This window comes from Podarcis muralis, chromosome Z (assembly GCF_964188315.1).
Source record: "Podarcis muralis chromosome Z, rPodMur119.hap1.1, whole genome shotgun sequence".
Lineage (NCBI taxonomy): Eukaryota > Metazoa > Chordata > Lepidosauria > Squamata > Lacertidae > Podarcis > Podarcis muralis.
The window spans coordinates 4,939,292-4,952,774 of NC_135673.1; the positions used below are offsets into that span (position 1 = coordinate 4,939,292).

The following is a 13,483-nucleotide window of genomic DNA, read 5'->3' on the forward strand; positions in this document are numbered from 1 at the left end:
GACGGAAAGAGCTGTTTGACAGTGGAACAGACTCCCAAGGGCGTGATGGACTTTCCTTTCTTGGAGGTTTTTAAGCAGAGGTTGGAGGGCCATCTGTCAGGGACGCTTTAGATGAGATTCCTGCATTGCAGGGCGTTGGACTAGATGGCCCTTGGCGTCCCTTCCAACCCTACAGTCCTATCATGCTATTAAAATACAGAACCTGAAATCACAGTAATAGAAGAATGAAAGCAGCAGCACCTCTGTTTTAATATAGATGCTCTGGGTTCAGAGGCAATGTAACACTTGATGGTACGCCAGGAGAGGGCTGGTGTGACCTGATTGTGAGCTTCCCAGATGCATCTGGGATGTGGGAAGCATAGACCATGGAGAAGGTTTGTTTTCTGTTGCTCCATAAGGTGGGAGCAGAATCAGCGACTGATTACAAGAAAGGTTATTTCAGCTAAACTTTAGGAAGATCTTCCTGATGGTACAAGCTGTTTGACAGTGAATTGGAAGATGATGGATTCTCCTTCATTAGAGATTTCTAAACAGAGGCTGGATCTCACCACCCCAATCAAGAACATTTCATGTATTAGTAGGAAATAAGGAGTAGGTGACCTTCCGGGATCCCTACCAACCTTAGTAAATCTGTCTAGATAGACCTTTGGCCTGACCTTGCAACCACTAGAGGCGAGGAATATTTGTGGGCCTTACTGTCCTTGGACTCTCATCAACTCCAGCCAGCATGGCCAAAGGTCAGGGATGACATGGTTGCTGTCCGACAGCATCTGGAGGGCCACAGGTTCCCCTGCACTAGGGGATTATGAGTTGATGTTGGTTTTGTTTTTTCCTAAATAGAACGATATATGTGCTCTGATAGAATATCTAACAGGTTAAATTAAATGTCTTCATTGGTCATACCATTTCTCTGGAATTGGGTCAGTTGCCATCCCAGAGAGTGAGGCACTAGGTCATTTCTCCTTCCTAGTTCTGAATCACCTTCTTGCTCCTTTTATGAAGTATTTGCAAGGTGCTAATGAGTGACTAAGAGGTGTGAAAATCCGCACTTCAACCTCGAACTCTGAACTTTTTGTTGTCCTGCTTTATTCCAGGGTATCCAAGGACCTTCTGGACCCCAAGGAGCTAAAGGGCCTCCAGGAGACCCGGCAAGTACCCACCACAGCCCCCTTCATCCCAGGCAACAACAAATCTAAACTTTCTTTCTAATGGGAGACAGGCTCCAGCAGGCTGCTTCTGGGGAGAGAGTTCCATAATAGCAGAGCCACCAACACAATGTTCTCCTCCTGAATAGAGCATCCATGATCAAAGGCAGCCTACCTCTGAATACCAGTTGCTGAGACATGGGGAATGGAGATGAATGATTCAATAATTCTGTGAAACAGTTGAGAGGGCTTTACCTTCAGCTTGTGGGGAACATAACACTGGACCAGATGAACCTTTGATCTAATCCAGCAGAGATCTTCTGACTGTTCTTAGACATTAGACAGGCATTCCCAAATCCATAACAAAATGCAGTGGTACCTTCGTTCTCAAACTTAGTCCATTCCGGAAGTCCATTCCAAAACCAAAGCTTTCCCAAACCAAGGCACACTTTCCCATAGAAAGTAATGCAAAACGGATTAATCTGTTCCCGACTTTTAAAAACAACCCCTAAAACAGCAATTTAATATGAATTTTACTATCTAACGAGACTATTGATCCATAAAATGAAAGCAATAATCAATGTACAGTGGTACCTCGGGTTAAGTACTTAATTCATTCCGGAGGTCCGTTCTTAACCTGAAACTGTTCTTAACCTAAAGCACCACTTTAGCTAATGCGGCCTCCCGCTGCCGCTGCGCCGCTGCTGCGCAATTTCTGTTCTCATCCTGAAGCAAAGTTCTTAACCTGAGGTACTATTTCTGGGTTAGTGGAGTCTGTAACCTGAAGCGTATGTAACCTGAAGCGTATGTAACCCGTGGTAGCTAAACAGAACCTCCATATTCAGAGGCAGTCTACCCCTGCAATACTAGTTGCTGGAAGGGCAGTGGTTGTGGGGGGGGTGCATGCCCTGTTTATAAGCATTGCAGGGAGCACTGGCTGGCCATTGTTGGGAGCAGGGTGCTTATTTACTCTATGTATCCAGCAGGACGCTTTCCATGCATTCTTAACAATATGCATCTTTATTTCAGGGACCTCAGGGAGCTCAAGGTCCACCTGGGCCTTTGGGAGAAATTGGACATAAGGTAGAGAATAATCTCCCCCTCTCTCACACCCACCTCTTTAATCTTTGCAGAAGTCCATTCATGTCCTCTCATTCACCAGGGTGTTTGATAATTGCAGGAAGAAACTTGCTGGGTATGGGAGAAGAACTGCATTTCCTATGAATAAACTTTATTGGTATTTATTCCTGGGAAAACACAATGGAGCCATTGGCTGGGAAAAATCTCATTTGGATCCTCCATGGTGATAGTTCTGCCTGCAATATATTTCAGTCAGTAAATGAATAAGTTTATTTTTCTAGCCAAAGGCCATGACTAGTTTGCAGCTATAATATGAATAAAATAATGTAGAACATGCATCTGTGATATTAACCAACATCTGTAAAGTAAGAAAAAAAAGATACAAGAGACACTACCGAGGTTAAATCCAGCTTAATTCAACATTTAAAATCACCAAAATACACCATATTAATTGCCTGACAAGACTTGATATTTTCTCATGTGAACTCCATTAAACTGATGGTACAATGATGGAGGAGGGAAAAGTGGACTTTCCAATGACAGGACTAAAAATGTACATGGCTGGTAGGAAACAGTGAGTTCAAATAGGTAATCATGTGGGTAATCATTGAGTAATTTATAATTGCATTTTCATTTGCTATACACATGTGTTCTCCATTTGTTGACAATGACCTTTTACTTTTTTCTTCCTCCCCACTCTACCAGGGACCTCCTGGCCTGGCAGGGCAGCGTGGACTTCCAGGTGAAACAGGCATGAAGGTAAATGGGGGCAGCAGGGGAACGCACACCTCTATATGTAATGTTCGATCAGAGGGGTAATTGTGGCTTTTATTTCTGTTATGTCTTGGTGTCAAAGAGCGTTCAGGTCAGTAAATCATACAGTTCAAAGTTGGAGTAGACTATTGGGGAAAAACACGATCTGCACAGGAATGTCATACCTGTAGAGCATAGCAGCTCATCTCTGGCAAGTCTTGACCCCAGTAGCAGAGACTGAAGGTCCCTGCCTTCCCACAGTTCCCTCCTCTCCAGGGTTCCCCCAAAGCAATCTGAGACTGCATCTGTGTGAAACTAACCTCTCTTCTGCCCTCTTTATACCTCTCCTGATTCTGGGAGATGTGGGAGGGGAGCTTGTCACACCTGGAGGAGGAAACACCTGTGCCTCTTCAGCAGCCTGACTCATCTCTGCCTCTTCTGATTCTGTCCCTGATTCTGAACTTCTCTGAGCCACAGACTCTATCTGCTCACTAAGCACTGTTACCTCTTTGCTTCTGACACCTCGTCTTTCCAGTCTTCTCCCTCTGACCACTGCTCATTGTCTCACCACCAGTCGCTGTGCTGTGAACTTTCTTCCCTTGGTGGTTCCCCAGCTGGTTCCTGCCACCATTCCTCTGCATCCATGACATCTGGGCTGTTTTTGACAAGATGGATGAAGGCAAAGGTGGGGGTAGGCCAGTTGTAGGCAGCAAGGTGGACATGGCAAAAGTCTGGTTCTCAATCTGGGTTGGTCCAAACTAAGGGCCTCTCCAGACTGGTGTTTTGTTGCAGGTATATTCTACATGTTCTTGACACAGTAAGAGGACATTCGTGGTGGATTTTTTCTGCTTTATTAGTTCTGTGCTGGTTTCCCAGCACTACCACATTCTTGCTTTTGCACCATGGCCCTCCCCCAACACAGAAGATTTGTGGTATAAAAGGTTAAGGAAGTCTGTTACTGTTGTTGTTGTTGTTTTGTTGCTGCTGCTGCTGTTAATAGTTTAATTGAACAACATAAAAATAAAAGGAATAATAATAATAATAATAATAATAATAATAATAATAATAATAATATATTATTTGTACCCCGCCCATCTGGCTGGGTTTCCCCAGCCACTCTGGGCGGCTTCCAACAAAATATTCCCTGTAACTTGGCTTCTCACAGTGAGGGAATCACCAGAAGGCCCTCGGCGCTGGGCCTCAGTGTCCGGGTAGGTGGGGGTGGAGACAGTCCTTCAGATATACTGGATTGAGGCCGTTTAGGGCTTTAAAGGTCAGCAGCAACACTTTGAATTGTGCTCGGAAGTGTACTGGGAGCCAATGCAGGTCTTTCAAGACCGGTGTTATGTGGTCTTGGTGGCCATTCCCAGTCACCAGTCTAGCTGCCGCATTCTGGATTAATTGTAGTTTCTAGGTCACCTTCAAAGGTAGCCCCACGTAGAGCACATTGCAGTAGTCCAAGTGGGCGATAAGCAGGACATGCACCACTCTGGCAAGTCAGTGCATGGGCAGGTAGGGTCTCAGCCTGCGTACCAGATAGAGCTGGTAGACAGCTGCCCTGGACACAGAATTGACCTGCGTCTCCATGGACAGCTGTGAATCCAAAATGACTCCCAGGCTGTGCACCTGGTCCTTCAGGGGTATGGTTACCCCATTCAGGACCAAGGAGTCCTCCACACCTGCCTGCCCCCTGTCACCTGCCCCCTGTGTTTCTGTCTTGTCAGATTCAGCCTCAATCTGTTAGCCACCATCCACCCTCCAGACACTCACACAGGACCTTCACTGCCTTCACTGGTTCTGATTTGAAAGAGAAGTAGAGCTGGGTATACTATATCGTTATAAGAGTTAAGAATTACAATTCCATTTATAGCCTGCCCTCCATGAATTTCTCCAATCCTCTTCTAAAGTCATCTGGGCTGTCCATCACTGATGGGTGTCCATCACTGCTTCCTGGGGGAGGAAGTGCCATAGTTTGATTATGCGTTGGGTGAAGAAGGACTATCTTCTGTCCTTCTGCCACAGGATGCCAAATGAATGGCTTTCACCGTACCACAGATGTTAGCAGTTTAAATTATCTCACCCCCATCCCATCCTGGGCTTTTAAAGGAAGAACAGCCCCCCTTTTTATTTCTTGTCAGCTGATTAAGGTTCTTGCCCTTGTTGCTGAAGAGGTTGTATCACATATATGGTGGAGAACTTACTTTGCTTTCAGTGCAGTTCCCTTTATTGCTTGTGTCCCCCCTTCTCACCCCATGGCTATGTTTGCCTTGGCAAACCTTCTAAAGGCAGCAGCAGAGCTACTGTGTCTTTGGACCTCTCCCCCTTTGCTCCCCCCAGGGTCTGTCTAAGATTTCAGCTCTGCGGTCTCTGCCTGCCACTTGGCAACCTTCTTAACCTTTCCCTGGAACAAAAGCTCCCATTTATGTTTCTTGATCTGCAGCCTTTCCCATCGGCTGGCCTATCAGGGAGCAAGGTCCTGTTGTGAGCAGGAAAGGGGAAATGGACAGTCGTATCCGCTGGAAGGGACTCTCTGCTCAGTTCGGTTAAAAGAATACTGGCGTGATTGTCACAAGTGTGTGATTATTTGTGCTACTGCTTGTCTTTGATTCCTTGGGCTACAACAAAACAAATCCACTTTAAAAAACCTGGACTTTTTGTAGTTTAGGTATGTGAGGAACAAATGGCTATGGGAAGATGTGTGTTCACTGCAGTTGCGTAAGGCAGTCTCTTTCCAGTTTGGGGTCCAATTGGGGCCAGATCACTCTGTGCCCAACCCAGTCTATGTCCCAAATGCAAGCAGGGGCTTTGCACTAATGAGAGGTGCAGGATCCAACCTCTGTTCATCCCTTGTGCAAACAAATCAGAATGAGTGGTCAATACATAGGTTTTCTGCAGGGGCCCTTGGAGAATATCCCTTCACTGAAAAATTGTGTATTTAAAAAGCCTTTGAGGCCAGTGAGCATCATGACCCCACATGTGGCAACAACTTCTGCAACTGCATTATGCATTGTGTGAAGTATTACACCCCCCTCTTTCTCCATGTCAGATTAGGACCAAGGAGCCCATAAAGCCCTCTGAGGGACCTTGAGCAAGCCAGTCACTGCCTCTGTGTTAGCCTAACCTGTCTCACAGAGTTGTGAGCATAAAATGGGTCAGGGGGACAGGGGAGAACCATGTACACTACCTTGAGCTCCATAGAGGAAAGGCTGGGGTCTAAATGTAGTGAGTAAATGAATAAATACATTGTCTTCTTGCATTTGACTTCAGTTCTTGCATTATGAGCGATCAAATAACTTCTCCTGGTTTGCTTTCTTCACACGGGTGTTATCAAGTGTCAAGGTTGCATGTGAATTATTCAAGATTTTAGCTTTCTCGGAGTCAAATCTTATCAGTTTTTGCTCCTCCAGCATCCCTCAGATTCCATCTTTTGAGTCACCAGGTATACCCAAGCTCTGCTCTCACCCAGGTCACTGGGCTCCACCCCTTGTTTCCTGGACTCTTGGGCCACCCCTTGTTTCCTGGACTCTGCTCCCTCAGACTTAAAGCTCTGAAACCCTGAGAACCTTGCAGCGTTGCTTCGTGCAGTTTTCTAATGTAATAATAAGCTGATTTCAAAATTTGCCTCCCCATCCTTCCCTCTTTGCCCCATTAGGGTGATCTTGGACCTCTTGGGATTCCAGGAGAACAAGGCCTCATTGGCCAACGGGTAAGTAGAAGTACCATTTCTATGAAGGGGCTACTTGCAGTTCAAACAAAATATGAACCGTAGTGCTGGGCTGAATTGCCCTCCCATTTTGCAGCCCTGAGGTTTGGAGACCAGGTTTCCCAAAGGTTCTCCTACACCTGTATCTACCTGTTTGCACTTTGCAATCTGCTTAGGTGCAATCTGCCTTGGTGAGCTCAAAACACGTCTTGAGCTGTTACCAGTCCACGTTGACAATGCTGAGCTAGATGGACTCGGCGTGTTACCTTGAGCAGGGGTCCACTCTTAGCTGCTGGATGCCCAGACAGGGACGTGGTCCAAATGGGCACAGCTGCAGCTATAGAAAGCAGAATTGTGTCTGGAGGAGCCAGAGGAAGGGGTTCATGGACAGGTACATTTGAGGATCAAGTTTCTAGCAAAGGCAAAGCAAGATACCAAGAGTCTGTTACTGCCACCTTTTGCTCCAGATTGCTCTATCACAGGGCAATTGTTGAGACCAACAGATGAGGACCCAGTGAGCGAAGGGAGGAAGAGTTAGGAAACTTCTTTATCCTGAGTCAGACTATTGGTCTACCTAGCTCAGTATTGTCTTTATTGACTGGTATTGACTTCCATGGGTTTCAGAGGGGACATTCCCAGCCCCACCTGGAGATGCCAGGGTTTGAACCTGAGACTTTCTGCTTGCAAAGGTTTTTTGTTCTACCACTGAGTCACAACCTTTACCAAGATGGAGATTAAAGGCTTATCCGTGCTTACCTTTCCTTCATGCTTTCCAGACATGGTCTGCATTTAAAGCTCCGTGCCCAAACACCTTCTCCCCCCCCCCCCCCATTTTTCTCTGCTCTGGAGTTTCCCTTGCAAAAACCCACAATTTACAGCACACTGTGGAAAACCCGAATTGAAGTTTGAGCACTAAAGAGTGGGTTTTCACAGGGAAAGCTCCAGGGTGTGAAAAAAAAGAACACTCAGACATGGACCTGTACCTGGAAAGAGTGAGGCAAAGGTGTGTGTGGGTAAGCCCTAAAATGAGCTGGTGGTCAGGTTTCACTTGGGACTGTGCCTACAATTAGGGAGAGGGAGGTGACTGCTTCAAGCAAAATAAGGTGGTGGATGCTATACAGTGTGCCAAACAGGTGCTCAAGGACAGAGTGGTTTGGGCTCTGCACCCCGTAAGCTAGCCTGGTGATGATCTGTGATGGTTGTAAGTGCTGACAACTTTCCTATGTTTCTTTCGTAGGGCGATCTGGGCCTTGAAGGTGACAGTGGCCCTCTAGGGCCAGATGGGCTAAAGGTAACAATTTTGTGATTTTTCCTCAAGAAAGGCCCTGCTTGGCTGAATCTTGATTTACCCAAATCTTCTTTCTCTTGCATGAGCCTGAAATCACTCCCGCCTTACACAGTTGAAGCCTCAGGAATGTATATCCTTTCCTTTTTGTTATTTTCCCACTGGACTCCATAACTGTATGAGCTCAAGTACTTCCATTCCTGGAAAACTCTGCCGAAGAAATCTCCAGCAGCTTATTGTGTCAATCCAGCAATATGATTTGCTGCTCTTCACTGCTGCCATCTCTCATGAACGTCTGAGCCAGACAATCTCTTCTTACAAGATAATCCCTTATTTTAACCTCTTGCTGTGTCTCTGCCCCCCTGCAGGCTTATTGAATGGTTCCTTTCCTGCCTTCAGCTAAATGATCTGGCTGCTTTTTGCTGCTCAGACATTTCTTTGCATGTGGCAGAGTGAAGTGGGGTGGTTAAGAGAACGGATCCACTGCATGCAGCAAATGGATAAAATCATTTGTAAATACTCCCTGCAAATAGAAAATTAGTGTCTCATGGAGACAGAGGGTTGTATCCACCAAAGTTATTTCCTGAGTGAAACGATTCCTGCTCATGCTGCAGAGCTTCCTTTCTCTCTCTTATTCCTCCGCGCTCCCCCCCCCACCTCCCCCAAATCTGCTCTGGGGTTTCCCCTCAACCTTCTGGAGCAGATTAGGAAGAGTATGTGGGGTGCACAGGGGAAAAAAGAGGGAGCGGTAGTTCCAGTGCACATGCGAAAGTAGGTCTGCTTGCTCAGTGAATTTGCTGGATTCGTCCCTGAAATTCATTCCCTTCTGTGTGGGTTTGCTACTTTCAGGGAGCTTATCCATTCTGTCGCTTCGGGCTCATCCAGACTTCCTTTTGCACTGCCCTTTCCAGGCACAGATCCACACTTTCCAAGTCCGTTTCTGAACAGGGTTCTTTTTCTGTCTTCCCACCACTCTGTCCCAAAAAAACTAGCCGTTTATCACTAAATCAGAACAAATGGCTGTCAGGTTTTCTGTGGATTGCTGTTTGTCCTGATTCAGCTGTGAACAGTGAGTTTTTCCAGGGGAAACGGTAGGACTAAAAACAACAACCCAACTGTATGGAGACAGACCTAGGGCTCATCCATGTTTCCATGTGCCCCACACTTTCCCCCAGGAAAACCCACAGTGTAGCGCTGAATCAGAGCAAATGTCAATAGGTAATTTGATATAAATTTGCTGTGGGAACCTAGGATGAAAGTTCTGCATGAATGTTGTGAGATGACAGCTTGGCCGCTGCCTCTTTCAAATGGGCCATTAGATCAATCTTGTAAAGAAGCCCACAAAGGTTACTCTCCCAATATATTAGCCTGCTAAAAGGCTAGTAGCCTGCATTTCCATACTGGCCACAGAGAATGGGGATGCCACACCCTGAAGCATGAAAAGCAAAACAAAAAAAATTCCTTCCAGTAGCACCTTAAAGACCAACTAAGTTAGTTCTTGGTATGAGCTTTCGTGTGCATGCACACTTCTTCAGATACACTGTGTGTATCTGAAGAAGTGTGCATGCACACGAAAGCTCATACCAAGAACTAACTTAGTTGGTCTTTAAGGTGCTACTGGAAGGAATTTTTTTTGTTTTGACTATGGCAGACCAACACGGCTACCCATCTGTAACATGAAAAGCAAGCTACTAGCCATTTAGCAGGCTCATAAAAACGATTGACTTCTACCGAACTGGCTGGTGGAAAAGGAATGGATCGTTCCAGCCCTCCATACTCACCTTCTGGCTGTGTTTTCATGCTGATTGCGGAGTATTAGGTCTTCATTCCTAAGCAAGTAGCACAAGAAACTAAAAAGCTGGTGATGGAGGAGTGTCCTTTTTCTGCCATCCATTTTCTGAATGGGGGATAGAGAAGGGTGTGTGAGCATATCTGTAAACTACCCTACTAAAATTTACATGGATGGCCCCACCCACTTTTGCCTCTGGCCCTCCCCACCACTGGCATGTGGCCCCTGGATGGTTGCCTGGAATGGAATGCAGCCCTTTTTCTGAAAAAGACTCCCTATCCCTGCCATTCAAGTCTGCCTGGAACTGCATCCCTCTCTTGGCTGATGAAGAAAGATGCAGCATTAATGAAATTTCCCTGCTGGTATCTTCATTCACTTTCCCCCTCTGCTTTATAAATTTGTAACAGTCAAATGTGAATTGGACATAGAGCTGGCAGACCATGTTCTCAAAGGAGTGCTGGGACCTGGTGCTGTGGTTTATTAGCAATAACAAGTATGTGTAAATAATGAAGTACTTGTAGACTGCATAGAGCAATAATTGCCACTGTAAATCCCTGAGAAGGATGTAAGCCCATTGCACAGATGAAGCAGAGAAGAGCCTGCAGCTTGCCTAAAATCTTCCTGGTGTATGTGTGGCTGAGGTGGGATCCAAACTTGGGTTTCTCAGTGCTAAGTCCAGCCCTTCCCTTACCGTAACACACTTTTATTAGGGGGCATAAGAGCATTCATCCTGTTTCCAACAGAATTCAGTCATGTACTCCCAAGAAGAAACCTAGCAGAGCATGAAGACAGGGCAACAGCCTTTGCTTGCTGTTTGGGACGCGTGTGGCACTGTGGGTTAAACCACAGAGCCTAGGACTTGCTGATCAGAAGGTTGGTGGTTTGAATCCCTGCGACGGGGTGAGCTCCCGTTCCTCAGTCCCTGCTCTTGCCAACCTAGCAGTTCGAAAGCACATCAAAGTGCATGTAGATAAATAGGTACCACTCCAGCGGGAAGGTAAATGGTGTTTCCATGCTTCTCTGGTTTGCCAGAAGTGGCTTAGTCATGCTGGCCACATGACCCGGAAGCTGTACACCAGGTCCCTCAGCCAATAAAGAGAGATGGGCGCTGCAACCCCAGAGTCGGCCACGACTGAACCTAATGGTCAGGGGTCCCTTTACCTTTTTATTCAGAGGTACACTACCTCTGGACCTGGAGGTTTCATTTTAACTGTTATAGCTAAGGGCCAATAATTTGTTTACTCCCCTTTGAAAGCCAGTGGCCATTATCGTGGCTTGTGAATGCCATAAATCAAACAGTAGTCCTAACTCAAGATCAGCAGTGGCAGGGCTTGATTAAATGTTATATCCCACACTGCATCCATAGCCCTGTTCTTTGCACTGACTGGGCTACAAGTGGAGGGGGGGAAGTCTCTGTGTTGAACGATGCCGGATTTCTGTCGCATTCTTTTTCCTTGCTGGTGAAACTCAGGGCAACCTGTGGGGAAAAACAGAAAAGCAATTTACCCGTGTCACTCTTCCAGGGAGACAAAGGAGAACCAGGCCTAGAAGGAGGAACAGGAGACAAAGGGCAGGAAGGCATTAAAGGAAAAGAAGGACCTCCTGGATACCCTGGGCCCACAGGCGTTCGAGTGAGTTTGCAAAATCACTTGCTTTTTCTTCGAATAAATTTACCTTGCTGTTTAACCATGCTGGCATCTTTCCTTTTTTCCTTTTCCTTCTCTTTCAGGGTGTGGGTGTTGTTTGTACCCTTTCTATTCTTACAATACGGGTCTTAACGGAGTTTCCATTTTGGTGATTTCACATACCTACCAAGGTTCCTAAAGCAATTTGATACTCTGCATATTTTCTTATGTACCAGAGCGGGGGGTTGTGGGACACAAAGGTAACCCTTCTGCCCCAGATGAGATGCTTGGCGTAATTCTGCTCATCCAAACTCCTCCACCAGATTGCAAAGTTCCCATAACTATGTAAAACTGTCAAATGTGAATCGCTTTTAATTTGCACAGGTTACAAAATGAAACTTTGGAGGATGGGGCAGAGTTTGTATTACAGACAGCGACCATTTCTCATGGAGGTTCCGTTGCTGGTCCCTGCATGTGTCGGCAGAGCACATCTAAGTAAACCCCACCCCATCATACCCTGCCCCACCCTCTTTACAACCCCATTACTCCTTCTTCTGGGTCCAAAAGGACCTGTGCATTGGTGATTGTGCATTAGTTGCACACACCTAAAATGGCCGTCACCTGCATATTTGCATCGGTTGCACACACCTGCAGGATTTTCTTTGACTTATTCAAAGTTGTTATTTATGTGGCATGGAGTACGCCCATAACTCTGACTGTAGCTTTATAGTATCTTAATCTGGTGAGCAGGAAGGGCTCCCATTCACCCACTACTGATAACAGGAATACGGTTAGCCATCTTGCAGCAGGGGCCGCTCCTGTCTTTTAGACTCTGCAAAAAAAGAAAACCCAAACTTCTCACCCATTTTACAAGAACCAATATAACCAATGAGTTTTAAAAACAACTACACTCATACAAGCAGTATTGAGCTATGCAACACCAGTAAATAGACTAGACCAGTTTCTGCATCTGCCCTCTGTCAAAGTACACCAAAGTGCATGATGGAACCAATATATTTTTGCCAGCTTGTAATCGCTTCCCTCTGTTATTCTTTATTGCAGTGTTATGGTGCCATCTCAAATTTTAGTACATATTTTTATATAGTCTGATTTTAAAACACACACACACACACACACACACACACACACACAGGCTAAACACTAGCTCAGACAAGTTGTGAAATAACTACATTTTCAGTCTTACAAATGTTTGCTAGCTCAACTGCTTCATGCCAGCTGCAGGCCTGCCTCCCCTTTTCTTGATCCATCCCATAACCTTTATCTGCTCCTCCGTTTCTATCTTTGTCAAGTTCTGCACTTTTAATAAAGTACTGTTTGGGGTCAGGGCAACTATCATGTAGCATAATCCTATTTGTTTGCTTCCTCTGAAGACATCTGAAGGTTGCTTTTTTTATGTTAGGAGTGTGAGATTGGCCTCATCTAGTCCAGCATCCCTTTCGCACAGTGTCCAACCAGATACCCCAAAGGGAAGGCATGTTTCCACGTCTGAATCAGTATAAGGCACCTTCTTGTGTTACCATGTGGCACAACTACAACTCCCTCTCTTGTCCTGAGCTCGCTTTGTGGCCCCTGAAGTTCTCCTTGACCAAAAGTGCCAAACAAAACATTTGGTCAATCCAAGGAGATGGCAGAGAAGAGATTGCAGGAGTGAGCCCAGCTGAAGCACAGGAGAGAGAAAAGGAAGGAAAAGGAAGAGACAATTGGGATTTGACACATGTGCTGATCCTTAGTCCCACTCAGAGTGGAACCATTGGAAATGAGGGACATGGCAAACATAGGTATATTAAATACAATGGGTATCCTCTGAGTAGAATGTAGTTGGCTGCAACTCACAGGCTTTACATCTGTGCTTGGCTGGGGGTGTGGGGTGGGGAATTTGATTCAAACTGACCTAATTTGCACTTTCCAAAACAAAACAAAACATGAATCAAAGCACAGCTATCCTTTTAAATTTGCCCTCTGAATTTTGCAAGGCCACGCAAAGTGCACACAAATTCATATACTAAAGTAAAGTGTACATAAAATGCATATACGTATTAGTGCAAATAACACAAATAAATGCATTGCATTATGGAAAATCGC

General features: G+C 45.7%; 1 protein-coding gene across 3 annotated transcripts in view; it reads left to right on the forward strand.

The window, feature by feature from the left end:
* COL27A1 (collagen type XXVII alpha 1 chain) overlaps positions 1 to 13,483 on the forward strand; it is a 256,136-nt gene that overhangs the window by 183,583 nt on the left and 59,070 nt on the right. For all 3 annotated transcript variants that reach the window (XM_077922728.1, XM_028714253.2, XM_077922727.1), the window contains exons 32-37: positions 1,095 to 1,148; positions 2,175 to 2,228; positions 2,931 to 2,984; positions 6,631 to 6,684; positions 7,919 to 7,972; positions 11,279 to 11,386. In XM_077922728.1, coding sequence (XP_077778854.1) covers positions 1,095 to 1,148; positions 2,175 to 2,228; positions 2,931 to 2,984; positions 6,631 to 6,684; positions 7,919 to 7,972; positions 11,279 to 11,386 — 378 coding nt within the window. The remainder of the gene's footprint in view (positions 1 to 1,094; positions 1,149 to 2,174; positions 2,229 to 2,930; positions 2,985 to 6,630; positions 6,685 to 7,918; positions 7,973 to 11,278; positions 11,387 to 13,483) is intronic.